Below are 27,180 nucleotides of genomic sequence, written 5' to 3'. Positions count from 1 at the left end.
ACCCCTGCTGTGGCTCCCCCCCATCTACAACATGAGCACAGGCAGGATTTACATGCCCGCTGCAGTCAGAACTCCCCATCCTGCTCCAGCACTGTCCTCCACAGCCAGTGCTCAGAGAACAGCAATGACTGTGAGGAGAGGTAGGAGGGAAAGGCAGCCCTTCCAAGAGAAAAGAGGTCACCCTGCACCAGCCATCTGCCATCAGGGACTGGGAGCTGATGGAGGCAGCTCAGAGCACTGCAGGTGGGGGTGACTGCTGCTCCCCAGTGAGGAGAAGCATGTTGGCACCTGCAAGCCCTGGAGACTGCCCCATCTCCCACCTGAGAGACCTGCAGAGCACTGAGGCAGCAGTTCCTGCTTGCTGCTAACAGTCACGTATACACAGATGCAGCCATGGGCAAAAGGCCACAGCCAGCCATTGCAGTGTCAGAGGACATTCAGAGCAAGGAGGGCAGGAATGCCTCCAGCACCCCACCAGCAGCAGTCTACAGAGGACCCCATCTCCCAGGTCCAGCTACCAAGCCCCCAACAACGAGGCCCATATTTCAAACAGCTCTGCTCCTCTTGTTCTAGCTTATCCTACTATGTGCGCTATTCTCCTACTAAACAAAGCTCTAGCCCTCTCCACATCTAAGCCACTTGCCCAAGTGGCACCATGTAACATTCTCCGGTTAAGTACAAATTGCAAGGAAAAAGTCTTTTTTCCCTTTGTTACTACAAAAAAAGAAAAAAACCAACCCCAACACCCTAATTGTAAAATAATGCCCCTCCCCACCCCTCAAAAAAACAAAAAAACGCCCAGAACAAACCCCGAAGGAGAAGCAGGCAACAGGAATTTTCAATAGAATCATCAAGCTTAACACTGGGGAGGCAGCCAGTCTGGGAGGCCAATAGCATCACCAAGACCCAGCACAGCCACTGGCAGCATGAGGGCTTGAGCAGATGGATGGCAGCACCAGCGTGGGCTCTGCCACCAACACGTGCCATATTTCTCTCCTCCTGCTGCCCCAAACCGTTAGCTCTATGCTAATACTTCATTAATACTGTCTCCCTTCCTCTCTGCCAGCCCAGCATCAGAGGGCTGGAGATCTTTAGCCAACCCAATGCCAAGGCAAGAGAAGTGACCCTGTGTGGAGGGGACTCCACTGTGTGGACTAGTGGCTCCCACCTACTCCGGCAGAACCGGGCCAGGCACCACGGTCCCATACACCGTATCGCACCCAAGCCCGCATGAAGCACATCGCAAAATTACACACCCCTTTCCCAAGTCCTGGCAATGCTAGACACACCATCAGAAAGGAGCAGGGCAACAGGGACAAAGGGGCAGTGCAGACCCGATAAAAAGTTAGCTCAAAAAGTTAAAAAGTCCGATATGCACAGAAAACAAGCCAGACTGCGCTAGGACCCATATGGGATGCTCTTGTCTCACCACCTCAGTCCTTGGAAGAGTGAAAGCCTCACCCCTTAAACACCAGCTCTTCTCCTCCCCGCAGGGGAGCAGCTTCCTGGGGCAGCTGCTGGCGCATCCCGGGATTTCTACGTGCGAAGCGGTGAACGAGACGAATCCGCTCCTGCTGTCAGCCTGGCGGCATCCTCATCCTGCTCGGGAACCGGGGATCAGTGCGCCGGCTCCCCGTGCACGCGGAAGCGGTAGATGCAGGTGTATTCGGGGTGGCCCCAGTTGCTCAGTACCCGCAGCTCCACCAGCTGGTATGTGCCTACAGAGTCACCCTTGGGGAGGAGGGAAAAGAAAAACCTGAGCCCTTGAGAGCTCTCTAAGGCTCAGAGACCCCAGAGACCCCATTTTCTTCTTGGGGTTAGGTGCTCCAAGGGCCATTTTGCTTACCTCCAAGTAAAATGTTTGGATGGGGTCGCCATCATGGTTGTAGGTGAACTGTCCAAGGAGAAGGCCCTCCTCCTCTCCTTCTTCCTTTAAGCCCTATGGAGGGGCAGGGAGGCAGAAAGGGAGAACCAGGGGTCATCAGAGAGGGAGACCAGAGGTGATGAGCACACCCAGGGCAGAAGAGAGAGGGAGACGCAAGCGCGCTTGGCCTCCGCTCCTGCTCTTCCAGGCCAAAACAGACAAATGGGGACAGGGATCAGTGGGGAGGGATGGGGAAGGAAGACCAGAAGTTACACCTACTGAATCCCCTCTCCCCTTGTGTCCCTCCAAACTCTTTCTGCAGCCCATGCAGCCCTCTCCCCACCAGTACTGCTTCTTCCTCTTCTTCAGGGTAAGACGAACCCCCTCCAGAGCACACTACAGCCAGGTACGGGCTTTGTCAGCTCTCCCTTCCTGCGCCCTCCCACCATGTCCCCCTCGACTCCTCCCTCAGGCGGGGGTAAGGGTACTCACATAGACAGTGAAGTCCTTGGGGGCACTGGGGATGGTCCCCTGGGGTGAGAGGGCTTTTGGGATGTGCTCCAGTGTCACAGCTGTGGGGCGGATGATGCTGGAGAGGCGGATGACAGCGAAGCCCTGGGAGCCACGAAATGCCCAGCAGTTCCCAGGGTTGACGTCTGGCTATGAGCATGGAAGTGGGACACCAGAAATATTATCACCATCAGCGCCTTTTTTCTCCCCCTGACATCAGTCCAGCTGCTGGCTTGGAGCAACAGCAAGAGCCCAATAAAACCCACATGAGCAAGAGCCCAGTAAAACCCAGCCAGTTCTCCCTCTCAGTGGGGTCTCATCCCGAGGGTGCCCACCTGCAGGATGACACGGGGGGACTGTGAGTGGTACCACAGGGGGATGCCGAACAAGCTCAGCAGTGCTGTCCGTGTCTCGTAGGTCTCCGAGCAGCGGGTGTTGATGACACTGGCCCCTGGCACAGAGAAGGGATGGCAGCAGGTAAGCTGCATGCCAGCACCCCGTGGTCCCCTCCCCAGGACAGCTGGCTCATCCCCCACCACCTACCTGCCGACTCGAGGGCGTAGTCAACCATCCCCACACGGTCCTCGCTGTAGCGCTTCAGGGCCTGGCCCACGATGAGATGCACTTGCTGCAGCAGGAGCAGAGGGCACAAGAGGGGTTGAAGGGCCAGGACAGGCATCCTGCCCCCCATCCACCTCCACCCTGCAGGGGCAGAGAGGGCACAAAGACCTTCCCACAAAACAGCTAGGGGACAGAACAGCCGGGGCATGAATCACCACGGCAAAAATGAGAGGACACGTATTTGGCTGGGAAGCCTTGCTAGAGGTTGCTAAAAACACCCCAGAGGAGAGGAGCTCTGAAATGAAGGGGCAGCACCCAGGCATGCTGGGCTTGCCCGTCCCCAAAAGAGAGGCTATGCCCAGGGGAGGGGAGTGGGTACCAGATACAACTTGACACATCACCCAGTCCTCCTCAGCATCATCTGCTGGTCCTTCCTGCCCTTTCCCACAAGATTGATGGGAGCTTTCCCCATCCAGGAAAGGGGGAGCTGGCTGGAGAATCCTTCTGGAGCCAAACCCAGCCAAAGGAGCTGGGACACTGCAGCACCACTGCAGGTCTAAACTTTATAGAGTGCACAAAGCTTGCACAGACTGCAGGGACTGCTAATCCCAGCTTGATCCCTCCCTCCGCTACCTCCACAGGGAATTGCCAACAACTCTTTCCAAAGCAAGCAGACTCATTTTTTCCCCTTGGTGTCATTCTGCTGAAACGCTTTGCACCAAACAACTCAGCAGTGCTGTTAAGAATGAGGATAAGCAAGATGCTCCACCCATGGAATCCTTGCTGGCACCCGCCCTACCTTCTGGGTCAAGGATGCACAAGCAGAAGCCTGGATTTTAAGACAGCAAGAACCTCACAGGCGTGCAAGTATCACCTCTTGTGACCCCTTCCAGGGCAGAGTGCAGGCACAGACCAAGAAGGAGCTTCAGGGATTCTCTTGCCTGGTGGGTTGGGATCAACATCCCAACTGTAGGGGCTGTTCCAATGGCTCTGCCATCTGCCAGGCACACGTGCAAGCCCCTCTGCACACACACGATGAGGCACAGCCCCCAGTCTCACACCTGAGGTCATCATCATGTCCCTGGGGCTCAGGCCAGCACTTACCTCCTCTGTCACCCCTGCAGTCCCCCCGTGCTGCAGGGCCACTCCACTACCAGCCTGAGCATCCTGGGCCGAGAGTCTCCGGTCCTCTGAGACTTTGGCAAGGATCTTGCGCTCCAGAGCCTGGAGCTCTGTTTGCAAGTCTTCCCGCTGGAGGATGAGGCCAGCGGCACCATCCTGCCGAGACTGTGACAGGAACTGACTGATCCACACTGGGAATTGTGTTTCCACCTGAAACAGTGGGGACAGAGCTTAGTCCGGGAGCAGGAACCCTTGCTCTTCTCTCTGCCAAGCAGGTTGGGGACTGGGGACTCACATCAGCCCGCACTGTCTTCAGCTGCTCCAGCATCCCCTCCACGTGCTTCCCCATCACCTCCTGGTCTGATTTGAGGCCCAACAGCTCTTTCCTCAGCGCTGCCACCTCCTGCTCCAGCTTGCCCACCTCCTGCTGGAAGGTCCCTCGTAGGCTCTCCTGTGCTGAGCTTTGTGGAGAGAAAGGTAACAACACCTCGTGCCAATAGCCCCAGCTCCCCTCTGCACACTGAGGGAAGAGGTTCATCCCACATTGCCTATGCTCAACCCCATCTCCAGATCCAAACTATTTTAATTCCTGTGTCAGTGACATCTTCTACTGCATCCTGTGGGAAAGCATACCCAGCTCACCCCTTGGCTGAAGGGCCACATTCCTCACAGGGATGCAAAATGACAGCAGCACAGGTCATTTGCTGCAATCACCCTTGTAACCCTGGTGCTAGCCGCAGAATCACAGAATGGGTCAGGTTGGAAGGGACCACAGAGGGTCACCTGGACCAACCTCCCTGCTTGAGCAGGGCCATCCTAGAGCACACTGCACAGGATTGTGTCCAGACAGTTCTTGAATGCCCAGAGAGGTTGTGGAGTTTCCCTTACTGGATGCAATCTGTTCCAATGCATGGTCACTTGCACAGTAAAGAAGTTCTTCCTCATATTCAGGTGGAACTTCTATGCATCAGTTTCTGCCTGTTGCCTCTTTTCAGCTGGATACCACTGAAAAGAGCCTGGCTCCATCCTCCTGGCACCATCCCTTCAGATACTGATGGGCATTCATGAGGTCCCCTCTCAGTTGTCTCTTCTCAAAGCTAAACAGGCCCCGTTCCCTCAGCCCTTCCTTACAAAAAACAAGCTCCAGTCCCTTATTTATCTTTGTTGCTCTCTGCTGGACCCACTCTAGGAGCTCCATGTCACTTGTACTGAGGAGCCCAGAACTGGACACGGCACTCTAGATGTGGCCCAACTGGGGCTGAATAGAGGGGCAGGATCACCTCTCCTGATCTTCTGGCAATGCTCTTCCTAATGCACCCCAGGATACCATTGGCCTTCTTAGCCACAAGGGCCCCTGCTGGCTCATACCAACATACCCACATATCCATCCCTTCCTTCCCCCCAAGACAACACCTCTCAATCTCTTCTTTTGTCCCAAGCAAACCAGACCTAGAAGCCCCTCCTAAGCCTTGCTGTGGGGAATTCACTCTGCTTCCTGCCTGCCCCTAACCAAGCAGTGGCTCTGCCCAACAGCCATTACCTCTGCCACTCCGAGTTCAGCTCCAGCAAGCGTGCCTCCATCTCCTGCCAGGAAAAGGGGAAGGGGTGAGACATGCTGCTGGTGGTAGTCCTGCCCAATTACCACCACATGCTCATTCTCTTACCTGAGAGGCTTGTGCCATCTTCCCCAGGCGCCCATCTAAATCTCTCTGCACCTGGGCTCGGAAGGCATCCAGCTCACCCTACAGGATGAGGAACAGGGTGGAATATCAGAGCCTAGGCCTGCACACCTCCATCTCCCCACGTTCCACCTGCACCCCTCACCTGGAGGTGGCTGGTCATGTCGGTGTGGAGATGCTCCTTCAGCCCTGCATCCCGGCGGTTCACCAGGCCCTCCAGCAGCACCAGGATGTCCCCTGGGGGTGGTTCTCCTCCTGCTGTCACCGCTGCCGCCCCCCGACGCAGCTGCCATCGTGACAGCTCAGCCTCCAGTGCCTCGAAGCGCTTCTCCAGGGACTGGAAGCGAGCCAGGAGTCGGTGTCCTCCCTGCAGCAACCAAAGCACAGTGAGATGCAGCCCCCCCAGGAGGTGCCTGCTCCACAGCACCCCTGTGGAAGGGGTCCCATACCCCCCATTCCCCAGGGTCAGTAACACCTTATTCATCTGCTGCTTCCCAGGAAAAGGCAGAACTTGCCTCTGCTCCATCCCTGGGGCAGCCCAAGAGTGAGATGGCCACAAGCTGGGGAAGCCATTTCCACCACAATCTGGGCAATTCCACATCTGCCCATTCTCCACCATTCTCCATCCCCTGGAAGCAATCCTTCAGCCATGGACCACATCATTCCAGCTCTCCCTGCAAGGTACCCATCCCACCTGGGCCACCACCATGTCTTTGCTGAAGCTTACCTGGTCCAGCATGGTCAGGTCCCCTGCTCCAGGCACATCAGGGGAGGAAAACTTCCCAGCTCCCCACCATGGGAAGGCAGGCAGGCTGAGTGTTGACAGCCCATACGGGTAGAAGTACCAAGCTCCTGGACATGCAGAGAGATAAGATGGTTAAAGCCACAGGCTGCTAATGGGCCACAGCTGGGGATAGGGTGGACATTCAGAGACTCAGCCATCAGCATCCCCTGGGATTACCAGGAGGTCCCATCACAGAGGAGCAGATGGACCATGTTACCAGGAGCCATGAGCACTGAGCTGGGAGCCATCCCATCCCCCAGGTATGGCAGTGGCATGCTCTGCACTGCCCCAGACCTCAGGGCAACACATGGAGTCAGGCTGGCTTACCGTAGGCGGCAGCAGCGAGGAGCAGGAGGAGCAGCAGCAGAAGCAGGGACCTCTTCACACGTGGGTAGCGCCTGGAGCATAGAAAAGGAATAGGCACATGTAGGACTGGAGCCACCTTTCCACCACCTCTGGATGGGGGCTGAGGGAAAGCAAAGCCCAGATGGGTTTTGGCACCAGACATGCCCCTGGACGTGTGCCTCCCTGCTCCAGGGTCCTGCAGGTTTTCAACACACCTCCCCCTTCTGGTGTCCTACCACCACACTCACCTGGAGAAGGGGACGCTGTCCAGGCGGGGAGCTGTGCCAGTGAGGCGGTGCCAGGCACCTACCAGCCCTGAGAACAGCCATGTCATGAACCGAACTGCCAGGAGGAAAAACAAGCCTCAGGAGGGGTCCTGGTAGAGATGTCCCCTCCATCCCCCAGGGATGATCCTAGAAGGGGAAAAAACCCCCTTCACCTGATCAGGGAACAGCACACACAGCACTTAGGGAGTAGAGACACTGACAGACAAGAATGCTGCTGCTGGAAACACCCCTGCCAGCCCTCCACTCACCTGGGGAGGTGAACACCTGCCAGAGGAAGGAGCCCACCCGGGAGGCTGCAGTCCTCAGACCTGAACCAGAGCTACTTTGGCCTGAGTAAAAGTGACCTGGAAAGGAAGAAGCAAGTCACCAACGGAGCCAGCATCCCAGGGCACTGCCCAGGACAAAGGCTTTGCACTGGAGGTGGCATGCAGGGGGGACTGGCAGCACCCTGGGTATGGCCAGGCCCTGGGCCGGTCCCCCAGGAACATCTCCCTACATCCCTGCCACTACAAAGAGGCTGGTGATGCCTACCAGCATAGTCATCTTCTGAGGAATACCCAGATGAAGAGGCATAGGTGTCGTATGTCTTGCTCTCCAGCAGCCCGTTGATCTTACTGGACTCTGTGTCCCCTGTGCCTCTTCTCCTCCTGGTAGAGAGCTCCCCACCTGCTCCCAAAACACAGAGTCCCGCTGAGAAACCACCCATCACCACTTCCACAGGGGGCAACCCAGTCAGCCACCCTGGGGGGCTGCCCCAACACCCCCCCACCACGTGCCGCTCCAGGGTAGAAGGGCTCACCCCAGTAAGTGCCACTGTCCAGGTCATCATCCAGCATGGAGCTGCCCAGGGCAGCGAGGCCCCGACTGCCCCCCAGGTAGGACTCGCTCATCATAGACTCGCTGTAGTAGGAGGTCTGGGTGCTGGGGGCGGGAGAGAGGCGCTTTGTGCTGCTCGATTTCCTCCTGATCGTCCTGCCGGAGGCGAGAACAGGCTCATCAGACATGTGTGGTTACGGTGTGGGGGATCACAGTGCACCCACGGGGGAGAAATGGGGAATTCACCCCAACCCCTCGACCGACATCACTTCCCCTCTGCACCAGACGGCAGCAGGTCTCGGAGGGTGCAACCTCTGCTTTGCAAAAGGCCTTCCCGCCCATCCACGGGCACCGCTTCCGCTCGCACCGCTGCGGTTTTCCGGCCGGCACTAGCAGCGCACCTCCCTCCCTCCCTCTCTCTGTCTCCCGCCATCCAGTCGGAGGCAGCTGCAGCTGGGAGGAGGCACCCAGCCACCCACGGCAGCTCCTGTGTCGGGCAAAGGTGCCCGGACAGGGAGAACGGGGCTTTCGCTGGAGCAGGGGCACAGCCAGTGCCAAGGCGGCCGGCGGCCATGCCGGAATGTGCCGGGCTCCCCGTCACGCTCCCTCCTGCGAGCCATCCCGACACCCCACCCAGTAGGATACCCGGTCCCTGGTGTCCCTGGGATGGAGTGCCCAGCCCCAGCCAGGTTTGGGGGGGGCCCTCCCCCACCCCCACACCGCACTAACCTGCCGGCGGTCTCCTTGAAGGGGAGCTGTGTCCCACCCAGCAGAGAGGTGCCGCTGCTGCTGGTCGTGGCATCATCATCCCCGGGGTAATAGCGGGTGGTGACAAGGCGCTGGCTGCGGCGGGACATGGCGCCTGCACGGGGGGAGGGCACGGCTCACCTGAGGGCGGGCGGGGGTGTCGGAGAAGAGAGGGAATTATCAGTAGGAGGGACCCACCGGCGGGGACCCCACTCGCGGGAACCCCACCCCTGTGACAGCGGGTCCCGCACACCCCGAACCCCCTCCCGAGCTGGTGTCCCGGGATGGAGCCGCCTCCCCTTATAGGGCGATAAAACCCTTCCTCTCTTCTCCCCTCCCACTCACGCGAGGTCCCACCCGCGCGTGGAGCCGCTGCCCCGCCGGTCCCTCCGAACACCCCCGGCCCGACTCATCACCTTCCCCCCCGCCCTGGGCCGAGTCCCGGGCCCAGCCGGCCCGCCTGCAACCTCTCCCCGCTCCCCCCGGCCCCGCTCCACGCAAACCCACCGGCGAGTCACGCGCAGCGGGGAAAGAGCCCCCGCCGTCCCTCCCGGCTGATCCTAGCTGATCCCAGCCGCTCTCGCCGCCGCCGCGGCTGCCGCTCCCTTTTGTTTTGCGGGGGAAGGCGGCACCCGCCTCCCCGCCCTCCTCCCGGGCCCCGCCGCCGCCGCCGCCGCCGCCGCCGCCCCGCCCTCCGCCGCGCAGGGGGGGGGCAGCCACCGCCCCCCCCGGCCTCTGGGGAGCGCTTCGATGTCCCCTTCTTTATCATCATCGTCATTATTTATTATTATTATTATCGCTGTTGGCATATTATTTTTATTTTATTTTAACCGTTTGGGGGGGCCGATGGCGAGGGCCCATCCCCACGCCCTGGTGCTCACCAGGACCTTGTCACCAAGCACCTCAGCCCTTGGGTTCCTCCTCGCCAAGTCCACCATAGACAGCAGTGAGCACACACTGCCAGACAAGGGCGTAGGTGATGCCAGCCCAAAATGGGAGCTCCCAGATCCAGGGCTGCACTCCAGCCCCGTTTGGGTTTTGCTGGGGTGCCTGGGTTGCCAGTCCCGGTGGGGTGGGAAATACCCACACCCCTTACACCACCTGGCACGAGGACACAGCCAAACCTATCCCTGCGGCGTGGGCAGCCCTGCTCGACGCCCATGTTCCCCACCGCCTCGACCGGGCAGGCGTGTTCTGTTGTTCCCCAGACCCGTGGCCTCAGACAGCCCGCTACCATTGCTCTCCTGCATGGGTGGCTGGGCCGGCTTGGCAGGAGGGTGTGAGCCAAACCAGGCTGCTCCCACGGGACCTTGAACCTTGGCAGCACAGCTGGGACCTCGTGCAAACTCACCAGGCTGAAGAAACAGCCGCCCTCCCACGCCCCATGTTTTAAAACCCACGGTACCTCAGAAAAAGATTTGCCAGGGAGGGCTCTGTGAGTGGGGGGAACCAGCCGCCTGTGTCTGGACACGGTTGTTAGGCCACGTCCATGGGGCATGGTGCAGGAATCACAACCCCCCGGCTTTGCTTATAGAGCAAAAAGGTATTTATAGAAAGAGTTAGATAATAGGAAGCTGGCAGAAGGGGAAGAACCTGTTGCAAGACAGCCCCGAAACCTTTTCCTCCCTGTGCTGGGGTTTGGGGCACAAGCCAGGGCAGCGTCAGGAGGACGTGCCGTCAGCACTGGAGGGGCACACTGCAACAAACCCTGATTCAGTGGCCCCGGCCCCGTTGTGTAACGCAGACAGATCCTCTTTGTCTCTCTTTTCTTTTTTTTTCTTCCTTTTGAGCCCATTTTTTGTTCCGGTCTAAATCTCTGCCTGGCTTTTCCAGGGCAGCTCCATCTCTCACTGTGCCAGCCGCCCTTTTTCACCCTTTCCTGTGGCTTCCCATCCCTTTATGGGTGCCCGACTAGGACAGAGGACATCTCCCCTCCTCGGTAGCACATTTATCTCTGACCATGCCAATGCCAAGCCTGTGCCCCGTCCTCGGGACACTGACAGTGGCCCTTGTGATGGCACCTGCCCCAGCTGATGTAACCCTGCACATGGATTAACCCCCCGGGAGGCTCAGGGGATAAGCTGGGTGTTGAGCGACGGGGCGTTAAATAGGGTGCATGGCCCCGGGTCAATCCGTCCCTTTCTCAAGAGTCACTTTTTTGGGTGGTAAGGGAGTTGGCAGCGGTTCCCAGGGAATTTGAGGTGTTCCAAGGGGAGTGGGGCTTGTCCCCCTTGCTGCACCCCTGGTGCTGCAGAGGAAGTGGTGATGCTAGAGCCATGGGGGTTTTCAGGTGGATGAGGGAAGAGCAGGGCAGGGATAAGTAATGAGTGGCTGGGAGCTCGTGCCTCATTTTCCCCCCACCAGCAGTGGGGAGTCTCAGCTCTGGTTTTGGGAGTCACCAGGGCATCACCATGCTGGGGACAGGGGTTGGGCAGAAGCAGCTTGCCAACTGCTCCAGTTTGGCAGCTCTTGCTTGGAAAAAGCAGGAAAAATCCCTACCCTTTCCTGAAAGGCTTTTGAGGGATGAAGCGACACGTCCAGGCATGTGAGGATAGGCCACGGCTGGGAAAGTAGCTGTGGTCGGGAGATCTCAGCTCACATCATCTCCACTAGGCCAACCTTTTTATTTAAAATCCCTCCCTGTCCCAGCTATCCTTACAACCTGCTTTCCTGGTACACCACACCACCAGCTTTGGCACTGCCAAAAGGCCAACACTACACAAAGTCAGAGCTGCATGCTGATCCCATATCATCCTTGGCAGCACCCAAACACACCCCAACCCAGCAGGATACCCAACCCCCCATCACACCCATGACCCCACATCATCCACCAGCACCTCATCCGAGTGGGCTGCCCTGGCCAGGCAGTGTCCCACCTCCACCAGCACCTTCCCCAGGCGGCGGTCCAGTGCCCGCAGGTGGGGCTCAGCCAGGACAGGGGCCAGTGGATCTGTGGCCAGCGCCTCCCGCAGCAGGTCACTCAGGCGGTAGGGCTGGGTGGCCAGCAGCTGCAGACGCAGGTAGGTTGACTTCTTGATGCTGCCAAAGATGAGGAGGGAGATGTCTCAACAGCGGGAGCCTCTCCCCAACAGCAGATCTGGGGCAGGCAGCGGGAGCCCTTTACTACCTGCAGCATTGCTGGAGGGGGGCCAGGATGGACAGTTCATCGCGCGAGTGTGTGCCGAAGCTGGAAATAGGGGAAAGCCCACCAGTGGGTGTCTGGGTGGCATTTCAGCAAGACTGGCAGTCTCCCCCCACCCCTTTGCTGTGATGGCTCCCCTCCCCAGCTTTACCCACGGCCGTTGTCCAGGTGGAGCAGGAAAGTGTCATTCCCAAATTTCTCAAAGGTCTCGTAGTGATGCCGGTCCATGTTGCCTGTGGTAGGCCAACAAATTTACCATCAGTTTGTGGGATGGGAGATGGGAGCAGGGATACAGAGCACCCTCCTGGTGTGAGACTGAAACCCAAAGGCTGGGGAAAAGGTCTGGAGGCACCTCTAAGGTGCCCATCTGGTGGCCATGGCCATGGAGGGGAACTGAGCAGAGACCCTACCGGCCTCTAGGCCCCTTCTCATCCCAGCAGCCCCATAGAGGGACAACAGTAGCAAATGGAGCAGAAGTAATGGCAAAAGCATGGCGGGGTGGCCAAAAATGAGGAGATGGGAAACTCTCCAAGTCAGATGATGGTGAGGGGACAGTGCAGGGAGGAAGAAGCAGCCCAGGGGCGGGAGAGACAGCCAGAGCCCTGGGCATCACCTCTGCCTCTGGCTCTCCAGGGGCTGCATGTGGGAGTATGCTGGAAGGTGCTTCCTGTGTCTGGGGTGTTCAGCTGGGATTTCCCCAGCATCTCTTGTCCTTTGACTTCTGCTCTAATGGCACAGCCTTGTCCTTTCATTTTGGGTAAGAGTGCAGCCAGCTGCAGCCTGAACAAGTTTGGCCAACAAGCCTCGCAGGGCACAGCACTGAGGGACACGGAGACATTTGGGCTTCTTTGTCCCAAGAGAGCTTCACAGCCCTCAGCACCAGAATGGAGGGGCTCACCCATAAGGAAATCGAGGATCGTCATGTCAATGAGGTCAAGGAGGCGATGGCCCCTGTCGTAGGGCGGCGTCTCTCGCACCCGAGCGCAGTAGTTGGGGTTCAGCTCCCACCTGCTGGCAGAGGCCGGGGAGGGAACAGGGGCCACTGAGAGTGGCCATGGAGCAGCCCCCTCCCATCCCATAGCTCTGCTGCTCCATGCCCCCCATACCCCCCGTGCCCTGGCTCACTCAGCTTTCTTGCTCTTGTGGTAGGAGCGGCGCCAGGGGCTGCGCCAGGAGCGGCGCTTGGCCAAGGTCTTGTCAGGGAGCAGGGCAGCCATGGAGCCCTCCAGCCGGTCTGGCTTGCCGCAGAGGGCATGCTCGGTGGAGCAGTAGTAGGAGCACTCCCCATAGAAGCAGATGTTACCCGCTGGCCATGGGGACAAAGCAAAGGTTGATCAAGAACAGGAAGGCAACAAGCCTGTGACCCCCAGGCAGGGTGGTCTGGCAGGCAGCCAGGGGAGGATGCTCCATGCACTGTGGCCATGCACCACCGGTAATGCAATGGCAAGGAAGGCTGTGAGGAGCAAAGCCCTGTGGCAGGGGATCCACAGGAGCTGGAGCAGTACCCAGAGGGATAGTTTGCCCCAGAGCAGGAGCAGACAGGTCCAGCTGAGCTCCATGTGGGTGGCCACAGAAGAGGATGGACAACATGAAAGCTCACCTGGGGAGATGAAGAAAGTCTTGGCCAGTTTCTTGTCTGTGGTGATATCACGAATCTCCTTTGTTATATTCACCAAACGGCCAGAAACTGGGGGGATTCGCCGGAAATCCAGGATCCTGAAATACAGAACTTGGAACCATTTCTTATTGACCCTGGCTGGTTTTCACAGCAAGTTATTAAACCCACCAGGAGGTATCCCTCACAAAAAGGAGGGAGAGATGGGATGAAGGAGCAGTTTCTCTGCTGCTCTGCCAGCATGGGAAGGCAGGGTTGGATGTTAAGCTTATGCTCACCTGTCCAGGTGGAAGGCTGCAATCTCTGCATTGTGCCGCTCAAAGTCCGAGAAGTAGAAGAAATCAGCGGGGGTCTCCTGGTCCCGGGTCTGCCTGGGAGGGTGGGGGTCACTCTGAGCGTGGGCTTGGTTCCAAACCACACCTCACCTTGTGTCCCCTGGTGACATTGGAGACATAGCGAGACCCAGTCTCCTCCAGTCACTTCCTGATGGGTGGTGTCACTCCAAACCCCCCATCCAGGCTCCCACATACTCCTTGCTTCCAACACAAGGGCTGGGAAGCCTCATGGACTGGAGGCTCCTGGATAGTCCTCATGGACCACCTTCTTCTTTCCACCACTGGAGGTCACTACCCTATCACAAGCTGCATCCAGGCTGTCGTAAACACCCAGGGAAGACAAGGGAAAGGGGACTATTCTGCTTGCCTCAGTTTTGGGATGGAGGTGCTGAAGCGAGGCAGTGCACAAAGCATTTGTCCATTTCTCCCTCCATAGTCCCCTCTGGCCACTCCTTGCTACCTAATGGGACCATGTGGGTGGGGTAAGGGGTTGTCCCAGGCTTTACTCACTTCATGGGCTTGAAGAGGGCCTGCCCATAATTTGGGAACGTCATGATGAGCTTGAGCTGGGTCCCGCCAGACTTCTGGACTGAAAGGAGGCACACAGGGATGAGAGAGGCAGGCAGCAGGCAGTGGGGCAGGGGTATGGACAGGGGTGCAGGCAGGGAGGTGGTACCTGAGCTGACGATCCTCTGTGTGGCCAAGTCTTGGAGGAGTGTGGGTAACAAGGGGTCCCAGCGGGGGTACAGCTCGTAGCGGTTGATGCCAACATGGAATTTGAGCCAGGTGGGGTAGGTGTCATAGGCCGTCTTCCCTGTCGGGAGGAGCGTCTCGACTTTACTGCTGCTGACCCTGCAGCCCGACAGCCACCACCACCCAACAACAACAACAGCTTTTAGTGGAATGGGATCTGTCCTCAGTCCCCAGGCACTTCCCAGGAGCCAGTGTGGAGGGTGAGCCGTGGGGAAGGCCCTGCACAAGCCCTGGGTGGGTTCCACGTTTCATGGTGGCAAAACTGGAGCACAGGCTTCCCAGCCATCCCCAGCACTGACCTGAAGTCCCACCCCCAACAACCCATTCCCCTTGGATAGGTTTATCACACACCCTTGGTTTCCCCAGGGAGATAAGTTTGGGTTAGCACTATCCCTGTCTCTGTGCATCCTGCAAATTGGCAGTTAGCTGGCATTCAAAGGAGCTTGTGGAAGTATCTGCCCCCCCTCTGTGCTAGGGCACTGCAGTGGGACAGTTAGCCCAGGACATCTATAACCCAAATCCATGTCTCTCTCTAGGAAAACAGACTGTGCCTCAATTTCATCAAACCAAACCCAAGGTTATTCCATAGGTGAGATGGTCCACAGAAACAAGGCAAATGCCATTTGTGGAAACCAGCTCTTAAACCAGCTTTTCTTCTCTCCCAAATTTAGCAAGCATCACTTTTGGAAGGTGTGCTTTCCATAAGGAAGCTGTTACGTGTTACAACGCTAAAGCTTTTAATATCTTCCCTTCTAATTAGAGGTTAGTAGTCCAATGATAAAAATAGGCAGCCGGCACCAGTGAGCTCAGCATACAGCCGAGCCTAAAGAGGTCAGGAGATATTCTGCCAAATGCAGGATGGGAATGGTCTCACTGTTAGAGATAACCCACGTTGCAGGCTTTGCATCTTCAACATATTGGGAGAGGGGATAAAACTGGTTAGAAATCTAGACTGGGGACTTCCTCATATACAGAGAGAGGGACCAAAGGCTAGTCTGCATTGGGGAAGGGAAGAAGACCACCCAATAGATACCCTACATAATACAATGAATAATTCAAGAATCTCCTTTGGCTTTGCCATGTGCTACAGGCCTATGAATAGCAGCCCAAAAATTCAGGGCTAAGAGAGGATTTGAGGTATGAGAAGAGCGTACTCAGCAGCAGGGGCCCCTCCAGGGGAGGATGCTGCTCTATGTAGGGAAACTACATATTTGGTACCCACTGCTTGTCCCCTTAAACCCACTTATCCCCCAAAAGCAAGCTAGGGTTGAGCTTGCTCCTCACCATTCGTCACTCCCGCTGCTGCGCAGGCTGAACTTCTCCATGGGGTTGACGACAAACAGCTTATCTTTCTCTGTCACCTCTGGGATTGGGATGTTGTAAAGAGGATGCTCAAAAAGTGCCGCCAGCTTTGATTCCTTGGTCCGTCCTGCATTGCCTTCTTCTTGCTGGTGCTGGACCCACAGCTCTCCAGCCGTTGTGTGCAGCCCTGCTCCCTGTAGCTGGGAGGTTTTTTCTGAGGAGCTGTTGCTGCCACTGAAATCCTGAAGGATTTGCAGGCTCAGCTTTTTGAGGCCGGACAGCTTGGGGCTGCCTGACGGGACACCTGTGGCTTTTGGTGCTTTTGTATCGCAGTTGCAGGGCTTGTGGGCTGCAGGGAGAGCAAAATCCATCACCAGGTGCACGAGGAGGGCCAAGAGCAGAAGAAAGAGAAGACTGATTTTAAATTTCCTTTGGAAAAGTGTTTGCAGCCGGCGCCACATCCTTCCTTGCCCTAAACACTCAGCAAGGGGTAGGCACCCACCTAGGGTTAAAAGAGTTGGTGTGGCCACAACCTCTGTAAAAATAAAAGAGAGGTGTTCTGGATTTAGAGCATTGCAGTAAGAGAGCAACTGGTGCAAGAGCAGAGTCGCAGGACAGATCTGCCAGTGCGGCACTCACAGAGTGATACCACCAGGATGGGACAGGAGGTTGTGGCAGGGTTTATCAGTGCTGATAAGGGTCAAGCTGGCACTGCCAAGGTTAGGGTGAACGGGGCAAGTTCCAAATCAATAGCTGCAAAGCTGGCCCAGGGGCAGCACTGGCTGCAGTTGACCCCCTCACTATCCTGTCTCTTTGTGCTATCACCCACATTTCCTGGCATACACGGCATTAAAGCAGTTCTGCCCCTCTGCAGCACCCACCCTGCCAAGCACTATGCAGCTCCACTCCTCATGTGCATCATAGCCTCATACTCAGAATCCAGGAGAATCTTTTTCCTGCTGCTCAGCCAAAGCAATTTTATCACCCTCCTTCATCCATTCAAAATCAGTTGTACTAAATGCACTTATCAAAAACCACTCAAATGGCATAAAACAAAGGGAATGTGAGTATCAGCATTGCTGGGAAGGGAAATGGTAGGCTGGCAGTGTAAGGAAGGGTTACCAGGCAGGGTAGGTGCATGGGTAGGGATGCTCCCAGAGCCTCTAAAGCAGGTGGGGGAGGCAGGCAGGTAGGCAGGAGTGGGGATGCTGCCTTGGACATCACTGCAGAGGGGCAGTGGGACCTACTAACCATGGGGAGCACTGGCAGCTTGTGGAAGGGAAAGGCAGCCCAACTCTACAAGAAATTCCCTTTCTCAGTGACACCCAGGGACACAAAGCTGGGCTGCGTGCACACAAATGGCTCATGACTTGCAGGGAGGGAACTTTGGATTTGTTAAAGGACAGAGAAGCACAGGACCACCTGCAACAAGCCTGGGGGCTTGGGTACAGAATCTGGCATTATGTTTCTCTTTTCTTTGATTTCCCAAAGGATGCAGAAGGCATGTGAAATCCCATACATCATGTGATCCTTCCTTGCTGCATGTTGCACTAGGAGCCAGTTTGGAAATTCTCACTCTAAGCCAGGGAGGGTATGATGATCAGTGGACAGGGGGGATATTCTGGAGACCTCTTACTCTGCTGCCATCCTTGCACTACCCTCTCGCTCACGCTGCCCTCTCCACATCATGCTGTGCCGTGTCAGGCTTGGTTCCCTCCCAGGCGGTGCGCTGAGAACGCGGTGTTCCCGGTGTTCTTGGCTCGCGTGTCCCACGGCGCGACAGTTGCCTGGAAACCGCCTCCGGCTGACACCATCAGCCGCCCCAGATTCAGCCAGCCCCGTGTTCCCTTCCCCGTGCCTTGTGCTGACAAGATGGCCGATGAGAGCCGGGGCAAGCGAGGAGGAGGAGAGCTTTCCAGCCCGGCTGGCGAGCCCAAAGCCCCACAGAAGGAGCTGAGTGGAGGGAAGCAGATGGCTTCCTTGGGGAAGGGAACACGGCGTCTTGCTCTGGAAGTTTGCTGGATCCAGTCCAGATGCACGATTTGGAAAGAAGGCACCTAGGAAGGGTGGTAGCTGGTAACTGGAACATGGGATCATTAGGTCATTGCTTAGGGGGGAAAAAAACCCAAACAAAAAAACAAACAAAAAAACCCCAAACGACAAAACCCCCACCAAAATCCATGTACTAACTGATTGCATCAAAGGAGCTGGGCTCAGCTCCCAGAGCAGGGCCAGAGATTTCTTTATTCCAGATCCAGCCTTGGGAGACTGAGGACAGAGGGAGACACTCCCTCCTTCCAGTGTCCCAAACCAGCTCCAAAGTGGACTGGAGGGGATAGAAACCTCTTTCCTATGTCCTAGAGTCAGACAGGCACAGGGTCGCTATGGGCTGAAGCCACCCTACTGACTGAGTCCCATCCCAGGGAAGCTTACAATCCTGCCCCCCTCCCCGCTTTAGCATCCCATTGGAAAGCAGAGGCAGGAGGCTTAGGTGGGGCACTTGCCACCCTTAGCACTTCAATGGAGGCATAAAATATTAACCAAAAGATTTTTCAGAGTCAGACACGAGCCTGTAGCAACGGGGAAGAGCTGGAGACCTTCAAAGCCTGCCCCAATCGCCTGACAGCACATCGATGTACCTTGTTGCCATGACATCATCGCAGTGAAGCGGTAGAGTTTGCACTTCTTTCTTCTCATCTCCCCCCTCCAGCTCTTCCTCCATCTTCCCAGCAGGTTCAGGTCACCCTTGGGGCAGAGGAGGAGCCCTACATCCAAGGACATTTTCACTGCAGGCTCCAAGTCAGGACTCCCTGGCAGCCGATAATGATGTTGCCCATCTCCCCTCAGCAGGGAGGGATGAAGTCATGAAGCACAGCCCCCTGAGCTGCTATCACAGCTTTGCGGGACAGGGAGATAGAAGGAGTCATTTGGCTGGCACCCATGCATCACCCTGCGGTTTTCATCTCATTTTCTACATCTGACTCAGTCTGATGCTTTGATGGGTAATGGCAGCAATATGCAGGGGGCAAGAAATGAGAGGGAAACACAATAGCAAGCCAACTGTTGCCAACTTTCCTAGCTTTCTGCTGAAAATTCATAAGGTAAAATCCTCCAGCAACAGACTGCACTTTTATACTCAAAAGCAGAGAGGCCCCAGAGGCTCCACCATAAATCATAGTTTGGGTTGGAAGGGACCTCTAAAGGCCATCTAGTCCAAGCCCCCTGCAATGAGCAGGGACACCTTCAACTAGATCAGTTTGCTCAGAGCCCTCTCCAGCCTGACCTTGAATGTTTCCAAGGATGGGGCATCCACCACCTCTCTGGGCAACTTGTTTCAGTGTTTCACCACCCTCATTGTAAAAGACTTCTTCCCCATATTCAGTTTTGAACAAACCTCTTTTAGTTTAAAACCTCTACCTCTTGTCTTATCACAACATGCCCTGCCAAGAAGTCCCTCTCCAGCTTTCCTGTAGGCACCCTTTAGGTACTGGCAGGTGCTATAAGGTCTCTCTGGAGCCCTCTCTTCGTCAGGCTGAACAACATTAACCCTTTCACCCTGACTTCATACCAGAGGTACTCCAGCCCTCCAACCATCTTCGTGGCCTCCTCTGGTCCTGATCCAGCAGGTCCATCAGCCACAGAGGGGTCTCTTGTGGAAAACACAGAACAAGGGATCATTTCTGATCCGTAAACCTTACTCCCCTTAAAATTACAGGTATGCCCAAAAATGTGCCACAGGAGGGCAAAAGTCTTTTTTCTAGCACCCGGGAACCAGCACAGCATGGCTCAACGTGCAACAGGCAGGACAATCAATGTTATTACCTTAAACACTTGCTTCAGAGCAGGGGCCCTGACACACGCAGCTGAATTTTGGGAGGCTGAAGCTTGTGCTTTCATGTACAGAGCCAATGACAGGCCTGGAAACCAGCTAACAAGGGTTGGCCTCTTCATGGTAACTTCCTGTGGGAAAGCTGTTACCCTTTGAAACAAAAATAGCCTGCCACTCTCCTGTGAGCCACCTTGCACTTACCTTGGGGGAGTGGCAGTGTGGGGAGCTGCCTTGCTGCACATTCACACCTTGCTCAACTCAATCTCTTTGCACACACAAGCTTCGAGAAGGCTGGGGAGCAGTCACCGCTACCTTGTTGCCGAAGCGGGTCATGAAGACACTAGCTTTGGTCAGCTGGTGGCCAAGGAGATAACAAACAGGCAGCGAGGCCAAGAGGTTGCATACTGAGGTAAACAGCTCCCTGTGGTCATCTGCAGGTCACCATGACCCTGCAGAGATGCCCATGACCAGCATGTCTGTGCATATGCACACAGCAGTTAATTATTCATTAGTCTGAAAGAGGCATGATTAAAGCAATTGTGGTATGGCTAAGGGTATCATCATGCTCCAACATTGGGCATTCCAAAGATGCTGGCTTTACTTTTCCCTCTGAATCTAGAGGAGATAGAAAGTTGTGGAAGAGAGAATAATCTTTTCCACCTGCCAGCTGCAGAAAGCACCAGTCAATAGCACTATCTTCATGTAATGGCAGCCAGTTGGAGCGAGACAGAGCAACCACATCATGAGGCAGCTCAAAGGATTTGGGCTCTTCTACACAGCACAGAAATCCTGATCACAGTATCACGGTACTACCTACCTTATAACAGTAGTTTTGTGTCCCTCCCACCTCACAACTTCCTTCCACCTGATCAGTGAGGAATTACGTGAGAGGACATCAGTCCCAGCCAAGCACACATGGTCCAAATTTGAAATAATTTCCAGTTGTTTTCATATTACTCCAATTTATGGCTTATAGAAGAGCTCCTGACATGAAATGGAAGAAGGACATCTCTAGTGTAACACTGAGGTTCAGAAAAGGAACAAAAGGAATTGTAAAAGACCCTCCACCAGCTTGATCCACTGCAGGCACTAAGGCAAAGAGATCCTTCCATCTTGAACTATGCACTAGAGGTGCCAGCTGGCAACATTCTGAGAGGAAATCTGAAAATAAGGAAGCCACAAATATGAGACTCTGAAGATTAAAGCTAAGGCGCACTAGCTGACCAGCAGACACAGGTATGATCCCTTGTTGCTACTGCTTAGACAGCTGCGTAGACTGAGGGATTTGTCCAGCAGCGCTGTGGGCCTGGCAACCTGCCTCAGCATAGTGATTTGCACTGGTAAAAGGAAATGAACAGGGAGGATGAGAGGCACACAGAAAACTTGCAGGACGGAGATCTGTCACTGTCCTCTGCCTGTGCTACACCATTGCGTACTTATTTCCATGTTTCTTGAACTACTTTTCCTACACAAACACACACACAGACATTTTGCTAAATTTTTATTGTAAAAACACAGTTCCCCAGATTTATATAAATAAGCCACAGACGTAACATACAGTTCCGTTCATTCCATCCTCCAACACCAACAGCTTTAAAAAATGAAACAGGCTAAAAGAACGCAAGTCCAGAAAGACATTAGGTTTCTGATGACCAAGTTATATTTCACATGGAGCCTCCTTCCTCTGCCAGCCCCAAACGATGCTGAAAGTACACTGCACTTGCAACACCCCCAGGAACTGATGGGGAGGCATTTGAGCCTTAAAAAGAGCTCTCACCCACTCCCCAGGCATCGTCAGCCGCCTGTGTTTTCATGCTGTCTCGGTGCGCTGTGGGTGAGAAAGGAGGGGGCAGTTTGCATAGCAACCTCCTACACCCAGGCAGCTCAGCTGTTGTACCCTCCCAAAAGCAGCGGGGAAGGGCAAGCTGGGACTGCTTCCCTGTGGCTCACACCTCCATGGGCAGCCCGAAGGGAGACCCTTGGTGCTGCCAGGTCTGCATGGACATATTAGAAGTGAGAAAGAATGTATGAGCAGCATTCAGAGAGATGAAAGACAGGTGCTGGTCAGAACTATACTGCATGGTAGTGGGGAAAGCAGAAGAGAAAAAACACGATGTGGAACAAGTGGGAGTTATAAAAACCATAGGGCTAGATAGCACCTTTTCTCTTTTGCTTACCCTTGCTAGTGCTGCTGTGTGGCTCTGCAGCATGTCATGAGATTAACTATCCTCCACTTCCCTTCTGCTTTGGCTCAAACACCAAGGAAAGAGCCACAGACAGATGAGAAATCCCACGAGCTAGGACAGGACAGCTTAGCCAGTTTACACACACGCACACGCACCAACTATATGTATCCTACGGAACTGTTACATCAGTATGAAAAAGAGAAATCTTGACATTTAACTATTAAAAATAAAGCCCCACCTCCAGATTGTAGAAAACCTGTCAAGAGAAGGACAAATCTCTTGTATTCAACAAGTCTGGGACACAGACAGGGATCAGGAGCACTTCCAGACACACACGGCCAGGCTGCCACCAAAGAACATGTATAGCAGATTCTTCACCTCGTGAGTGATCTCAAAGCCAAAACCTTCCCCAATCACCACGTGCCAGGAGGACCCAAACCTCTTGTCCATCGTCTCTTTGATCATCTTGGCAGCACTCTGGTGAACATTAAGGCAGAGAGGATAGGGTGAGATAAAGCAACCAATGAGGTTTTATGCAAACATCCCCCTAGTCTTCTCCCTTGACAGACTGCTCAAGCCATGAGCAACAGGTATAGCAGCTGCACTGCAGGAACCGGAAGCTGCCCAGAGGTACACCCAAGGGTAAAACAGGTCTCAGCAGCCTCCAATACAGCAGCCAGAAGAAATTAAAGAACTGCATCTAGCAACCCCTTCTGTTGTTCACCCAGCCTGAAGCAAGAGCTCTGCTTTAGATGCTGCTGGAGTTAGATGCTAGGTGAGGTGAGCACAAGAGGAGATTCAGGTCACTAAGCTGCGGCTATTTTTACAGGAGTCCATTTTTTTTCTCCAGCTAATTACCAAAACACTGAAACTAGGCTGACTTTTAAAAGGCTTGCTTTTCCCAGATCACACCCTGCTTGATCCAAAAAAGGAGAGAGGAAGATTTTGTAGGGGCATGCAGTGCACTGGCCATGGAGCAAGGTGTGTTTTCCCTTTATCCTTGGTCCTAAAGCCAAGAGGGAATACTTAGCAGACTTTCCTGTACTCATCCCCAAAACAGGAGTCTCCACACGGTTCTGAGCCAAGCCCTCAGGACACAGGGTATTTTATGAACAGAGTGGAAGCATGCCACAGGAAGGTAGGATCAGGAAGGAGGTAAGGTCACTACTAATCTCTGCTTCCTGCGGGAAAGCAAAGTGCTCTTACGGATCTTGCAGACAAAGGGAACTGAATCTGAGATCTAGCCAAGTTCTTTGCCTCCTTCTACCCTTGCTCAGTGCATAAAGAGAGTAATAGGATGTCAGGACCTGACTCCACCCTGCCCTGCACCCTTAGCCCTGCTCCTGCAGGTCCCCTGAGCTGCAACAACAGCAGGCTGGCCATTTTGGGATCTGGCTAGTACCTCATTGTTGGTGGCAAATTTCTCACACGCCGTGACACACAGCTCCATGGTCTCCACGCGCATCTCCTCTGGCATGTCCGAGTGCTGGAAAGGGCAAACAAACAAGAGGAACTATGCAACAAAACAAGAGCTGGACACAAGACAACAGTAAGTAGCCCTTACTTTTGCACTGGCTGTAGTTGGGGCTTAGACATAGTAAATATGAAAATGGTTTATTGCATTAGAATTGATTCATTCATTCCTTGTTGCAGCTAACACGGAATTCTTGTCTACCTACATGAAGACTAGCACTAAGTAAGCACAGCTTAAAGGAGGAGATCAAGGCATTTGTCAGTTTTTCTGCTCTAAGATAAAGGGAAAGCATGTTAATACTGCTGGGACCACAGACCTTAATTACTGCTATAAGCATAACAAAGAAGTCTAAATTACATAGCCTTTTCTTCTGTTGCTGCTATCTGGCTGGCTAGCAAGACCTTTTGCTCCAGCTTTCTTAGGACAAAAAGAAAGGTGCATCCAGAACAGAGGAGAGGGCTCTAAAGGCAGTGTGCTCAATCTATTAGATGGATCACTTTGCTCCAGACTTCCTCTGGCTGACATGGGGAACACCGATGTTAATAGATTTCTCTGACAGAGGTCAAGGATAGGGAGAAAGCAGCAGTGACAACCAGGATCCCTCCACAGGACCATCAGTACCCATGTTCTCACAGCAGCTACTCAGTGGGAGAAGGCTGGTAAGAATGAAGGCAGAGTTTCATATCTGTGACACTGGTAAATGCGCAATCCATCCCCCTTCTTACCCTAATCAGTGGAAAACTATGAAGCCTTTTATAATCAGCCTCATCCTTTTTCTCCTCCTCGGTCTCTTCCATGGTCCTTCCACGGGGACCCCGGGAAGGGGTGGAGGGGCTGCCTGTAGCTCAGCAAAGTGTTGTGGCACAGCCAGTTGAGAGGAACTCAGCTCTGTGAACACGAGCAGCTTCAGCAGGAGGAGTTGCTTCTTGGCCCAGAGGACACTGCTTCAACAGAAACAAACACGGGGAAGAGACAGAAAGCTTTAAATTAAAGCGAGAGCCAAATAAAACTATTACGAGAACATCACGCTATCTCACTCACTGGCCATTTTCTCAACACTGCCTTCACATCCCACGCACTGAGAGTGTTATCTCACAGACCATTAATGGAAACAAATTTTTAAAAATGTGTCCTTTTCCATAAGCGAGGCTTTAAGAACACAGCACTTCCCAGAAGCACCAATGGAGCTTGAGGGAAGCACTGAGCCGGGCTACAGCTTTTGACAGCGGAGGGGAGAACAATACATCAGCCACCACAACTCTTGATTAGTTCCAAAATTATTTTCCCAGGGCACTATTATCTGCCAGAGTTTCAAACAGCACATGACAAGCAAAGGGCAGGATTATTTTAGACACAGGATCTGTGTACGTAATTTTAACAGGAACATCTTGGTCTCGTTTGTGCACTTGCTCCTCAGATCCCTGAGCATTTGTCAGCTGGGGAGGACCATATGGGAAAACTCTGGACCGTGCCTCTGGGCCTGATTACCAACCTGACTCTGGCAACACAGAGGCACAGCACTGACTGACAGATCAAGAGCATTTCACCGTGGTCTTCCCGCTGGTTCCCTCACCCGGAAAAAAAGCATCTTCCTCTCCTACCCAGCGGAGGCAGGGGCGAGCCCATATAAAAGGCAAAGCAAAACAAACACGAGGTCAGGCGACAGACCAAGCATTTATGCCAAGCATGTAGAGCCGCTGGCTGAAGCACCAAGTCAAGCAGACCGCCAGCTCTCACACAGGGTAGTCCCAAACCACAACCTCCGCAGACCAGAGCCCCCGCTCGGCTGACACCTGGCAAACCCCGGGAGCCACTTCATACCCATCCGCAGGCTGAGACGTGCCCAGGGCCACAGCCCAAGAGGTGTGGGGCGGCGGAACGCGGTCCGAGCGGGCCGCGCACCCGAAGCAATCCCGCTCCGCCCCGGCCCGCCGGCTCGCCGCCCTCGGCGCCGCGGCGGACGAGCTCGGCCAGCGGCGCTGAGCGGAGCCCGGGAAGGGACAGGGGGGCTCCGGGCGCGGCCTCACCTGCGCGGCCGCTGCCGCAGCACCGTTGCCAAGGAAAGGCCACGCTTGTCATGGCAACCGGTGCGGGAAGTCCCGCCCACCTCAGCGGCCATTGGGCGGAGCGCAAGCCCGGCGCGCCTGATTGGCGGCCTGCGCTGGCGGGCGCCGCGCGGGGCCTTGGGGCGCAGCGGGTCTGGGGTGGCCACGAGGCGCCTGAGCCGAGTCCCCGCCCCAGCACCCAGTATCCGGCAGCTTAGTATTGTTCTGACTAAAACCCCTTTGGAGCCCAGTTCTACTTTTTTTTTTCTTTGAAACAACAGGGATAAGTGTAAGAACAAGGAGCGATTTGGGGCAATTCATTGGTTTTGGGGTTTTTTTTTAATCACAGAATCAGTTAGGTTGGAAAAGACCTCTGAGATCATCAAGTCCGACCCGTGACCAACCCACCACGTCAACTAGACCATGGCACTCAGTGCTGCATTCAGTCTTTTCTTAAACACCTCCAGGGACGGTGACTCCACCACCTCCCTGGGCAGCCCATTCCAATGTCTAATCAGCCTTTCTGTGAAGGATTTCTTCCCAGTGCCCACACTGAACCTCCCCTGGCTATGTCCTCTTGTCCTGTCCCTAGCTGCCTGGGAGAAGAGACCACTCCCACCTGACTACAACCTGCTTTCAGGTGGTTGTAGAGAGTGATAAAATCACCATGAGCCTCCTTCTCTCCAGGCTAAACAGCCCCAGCTCACTCAGCCGCTCCTCGTAAGACTTGTGCTCCACACCCTTCATCAGCTTTGTTGCTCTTTTTTGGACCCATTCCAGAACCTTCCAGAATTGAGGGGCCCAGATCGGGACACAGTTCTCATTGTGTGGGAGAGGCAACCGCCCACATTTGCATGTCAGTATGACTGTACAGAAGGAGAAAGTGGTGCTGCGAGGATGCATAATGAGTTTTCAAACAGCTCCTATAACAGTAGCCCCCCTCCTGCCCTCTGTGGCCTTTGAGCTTGTAATGTCTCTTTGCTTTCACATTTTCCTTGGCTCTTGGCTTGCTGGGAAACCTCCGTTGCCCCTCCACCCTGCTAGCCAAACACCAGTTGCCTCTAAGCCAGGGTTTAAACAGTTTCCTGGGGGTCTAGCGTTGAATTAATCTGAAATTAATACAGGTGGAGAAGCAGCAAGCCTCAGGGTAATACCGAAGGGAAAGACTTCTCCTATGAAAAGCCTCAGATGCTGGATGTGGTGCCTGGGCTTCCATCAGTGCCCATCCTTGTCTCACAGAGTGGCTCGTGGGCCTGATCTTTCACGTGGTCCTTCTGGCTGGGTTTGTTTGAAATGTCCTCACTGCTGGCTGTGTGCTGAAAGAATTGCTTTCTGGCTGTCTGAGAGGGAAAAGAGCGGGGGAGGAACAAGCTGGGCACTCTTCTGCCCCTGCCAGCTCATGAGTCTTGTTCTCACACTGTAGTACCGAGCTATGCCCTATGGCCTTGTTGTCTCTTTTGCTCGTGAAGCAGTGAATCCAACCTCCTGCTTTGTCCTTTGCCTGACAGACCAGTGCTGGAGGCAGCAGAGATGCCTTTGGGCTTGGAAAGACAACACTGCAGTGATCATTCATCTTTCCCTTTGCCGTCGCTGCCGGTGGTGACAGAAATGAAGCTCTGCCTCCTGTGCCCCTCATTCTCCTACTGCTCCTGCCCCCTGGGCTGATTCCTTCCCCTTCCTCCTTTCGGCAAGCATTGGCCTCTTGCAACGAGGCAGGCACAGAGCTAAAATTGTCAAGGGGCAGATAAAAGCTGGGAGATCATAATTTTTTCTTTTCAGACGAG

The 27,180-nt window shown here is 54.9% G+C and overlaps 3 protein-coding genes across 7 annotated transcripts; all 3 read right to left on the bottom strand.

Moving 5' to 3' along the window:
• Positions 1–790: 790 nt before the first annotated feature.
• SUN2 (Sad1 and UNC84 domain containing 2) lies at positions 791–9,352 on the bottom strand. The gene is made up of 18 exons (XM_027680223.1): positions 9,223–9,352; positions 8,698–8,856; positions 7,952–8,124; positions 7,684–7,818; positions 7,401–7,496; positions 7,114–7,207; positions 6,848–6,918; positions 6,464–6,588; positions 5,882–6,103; positions 5,722–5,799; positions 5,598–5,641; positions 4,353–4,518; positions 4,040–4,267; positions 2,918–3,002; positions 2,710–2,825; positions 2,357–2,524; positions 1,847–1,939; positions 791–1,731 (listed from the first exon to the last, which is right to left on the bottom strand). Exons 2-18 carry the CDS (start codon positions 8,823–8,825, stop codon positions 1,618–1,620), a joined length of 2,136 nt encoding a protein of 711 aa, XP_027536024.1. The 5' UTR covers positions 8,826–8,856; positions 9,223–9,352; the 3' UTR covers positions 791–1,617.
• A 1,974-nt stretch (positions 9,353–11,326) lies between these two features.
• LOC113966025 (extracellular serine/threonine protein kinase FAM20C-like) lies at positions 11,327–16,423 on the bottom strand. Its single transcript, XM_027680216.1, has 10 exons — positions 15,845–16,423; positions 14,484–14,659; positions 14,318–14,396; positions 13,751–13,843; positions 13,458–13,573; positions 12,983–13,163; positions 12,756–12,865; positions 12,009–12,090; positions 11,843–11,902; positions 11,327–11,754 (listed from the first exon to the last, which is right to left on the bottom strand). The coding sequence occupies exons 1-10, from the start codon at positions 16,321–16,323 to the stop codon at positions 11,520–11,522; spliced, it is 1,611 nt and encodes a 536-aa protein (XP_027536017.1). The 5' UTR covers positions 16,324–16,423; the 3' UTR covers positions 11,327–11,519.
• A 4,756-nt stretch (positions 16,424–21,179) lies between these two features.
• On the bottom strand, positions 21,180–25,486 carry DNAL4 (dynein axonemal light chain 4). Of its 5 annotated transcripts, none has more exons than XM_027680217.1 (4): positions 25,379–25,486; positions 24,077–24,292; positions 23,280–23,363; positions 21,180–22,354 (listed from the first exon to the last, which is right to left on the bottom strand). In XM_027680217.1, exons 2-4 carry the CDS (start codon positions 24,146–24,148, stop codon positions 22,190–22,192), a joined length of 321 nt encoding a protein of 106 aa, XP_027536018.1. In that variant the 5' UTR covers positions 24,149–24,292; positions 25,379–25,486; the 3' UTR covers positions 21,180–22,189. The 5 variants fall into 5 exon arrangements, with proteins under 5 accessions (XP_027536018.1, XP_027536021.1, XP_027536019.1 ...); XM_027680220.1 differs by having other exon boundaries at positions 24,077–24,295; positions 25,379–25,475; XM_027680218.1 differs by lacking the exon at positions 25,379–25,486 and adding an exon at positions 25,173–25,299.
• Between the last annotated feature and the right edge of the window lie 1,694 nt (positions 25,487–27,180).

This window comes from Neopelma chrysocephalum, unplaced genomic scaffold, assembly GCF_003984885.1.
Source record: "Neopelma chrysocephalum unplaced genomic scaffold, ASM398488v2 Primary Assembly neopelma1_59, whole genome shotgun sequence".
NCBI classification, from domain to species: Eukaryota; Metazoa; Chordata; class Aves; order Passeriformes; family Pipridae; genus Neopelma; species Neopelma chrysocephalum.
Note: the sequence above shows the minus strand (reverse complement) of the source record. Positions and strands in the feature narration are given on the sequence as shown.

Bases quoted from the DNA above. Each gene is read 5' to 3' on its own strand.
- SUN2 (XM_027680223.1), bottom strand. From the start codon at position 8,825: ATGTCCCGCCGCAGCCAGCGCCTTGTCACCACCCGCTATTACCCCGGG. The intron at 7,819-7,951 runs GTGAGCCCTTCT...TTTTGGGAGCAG, and splicing joins GGACAGTGGCACTTACTGGG to GTGGGGAGCTCTCTACCAGG. The intron at 2,525-2,709 runs GTGGGCACCCTC...CCATGCTCATAG, and splicing joins CCCCCCGTGTCATCCTGCAG to CCAGACGTCAACCCTGGGAA.
- DNAL4 (XM_027680217.1), bottom strand. From the start codon at position 24,148: ATGGAAGAGACCGAGGAGGAGAAAAAGGATGAGGCTGATTATAAAAGG. The intron at 23,364-24,076 runs GTAAGAAGGGGG...TGCCCTTTCCAG, and splicing joins ATAGTTTTCCACTGATTAGG to CACTCGGACATGCCAGAGGA. The intron at 22,355-23,279 runs GTACTAGCCAGA...AATGTTCACCAG, and splicing joins AATTTGCCACCAACAATGAG to AGTGCTGCCAAGATGATCAA.
- LOC113966025 (XM_027680216.1), bottom strand. From the start codon at position 16,323: ATGTGGCGCCGGCTGCAAACACTTTTCCAAAGGAAATTTAAAATCAGT. The intron at 12,866-12,982 runs GTGAGCCAGGGC...CTCTGCCAGCAG, and splicing joins CACAAGAGCAAGAAAGCTGA to GTGGGAGCTGAACCCCAACT. The intron at 12,091-12,755 runs GTGAGCCCCTCC...GGCCTACCACAG, and splicing joins GATCCTCGATTTCCTTATGG to GCAACATGGACCGGCATCAC.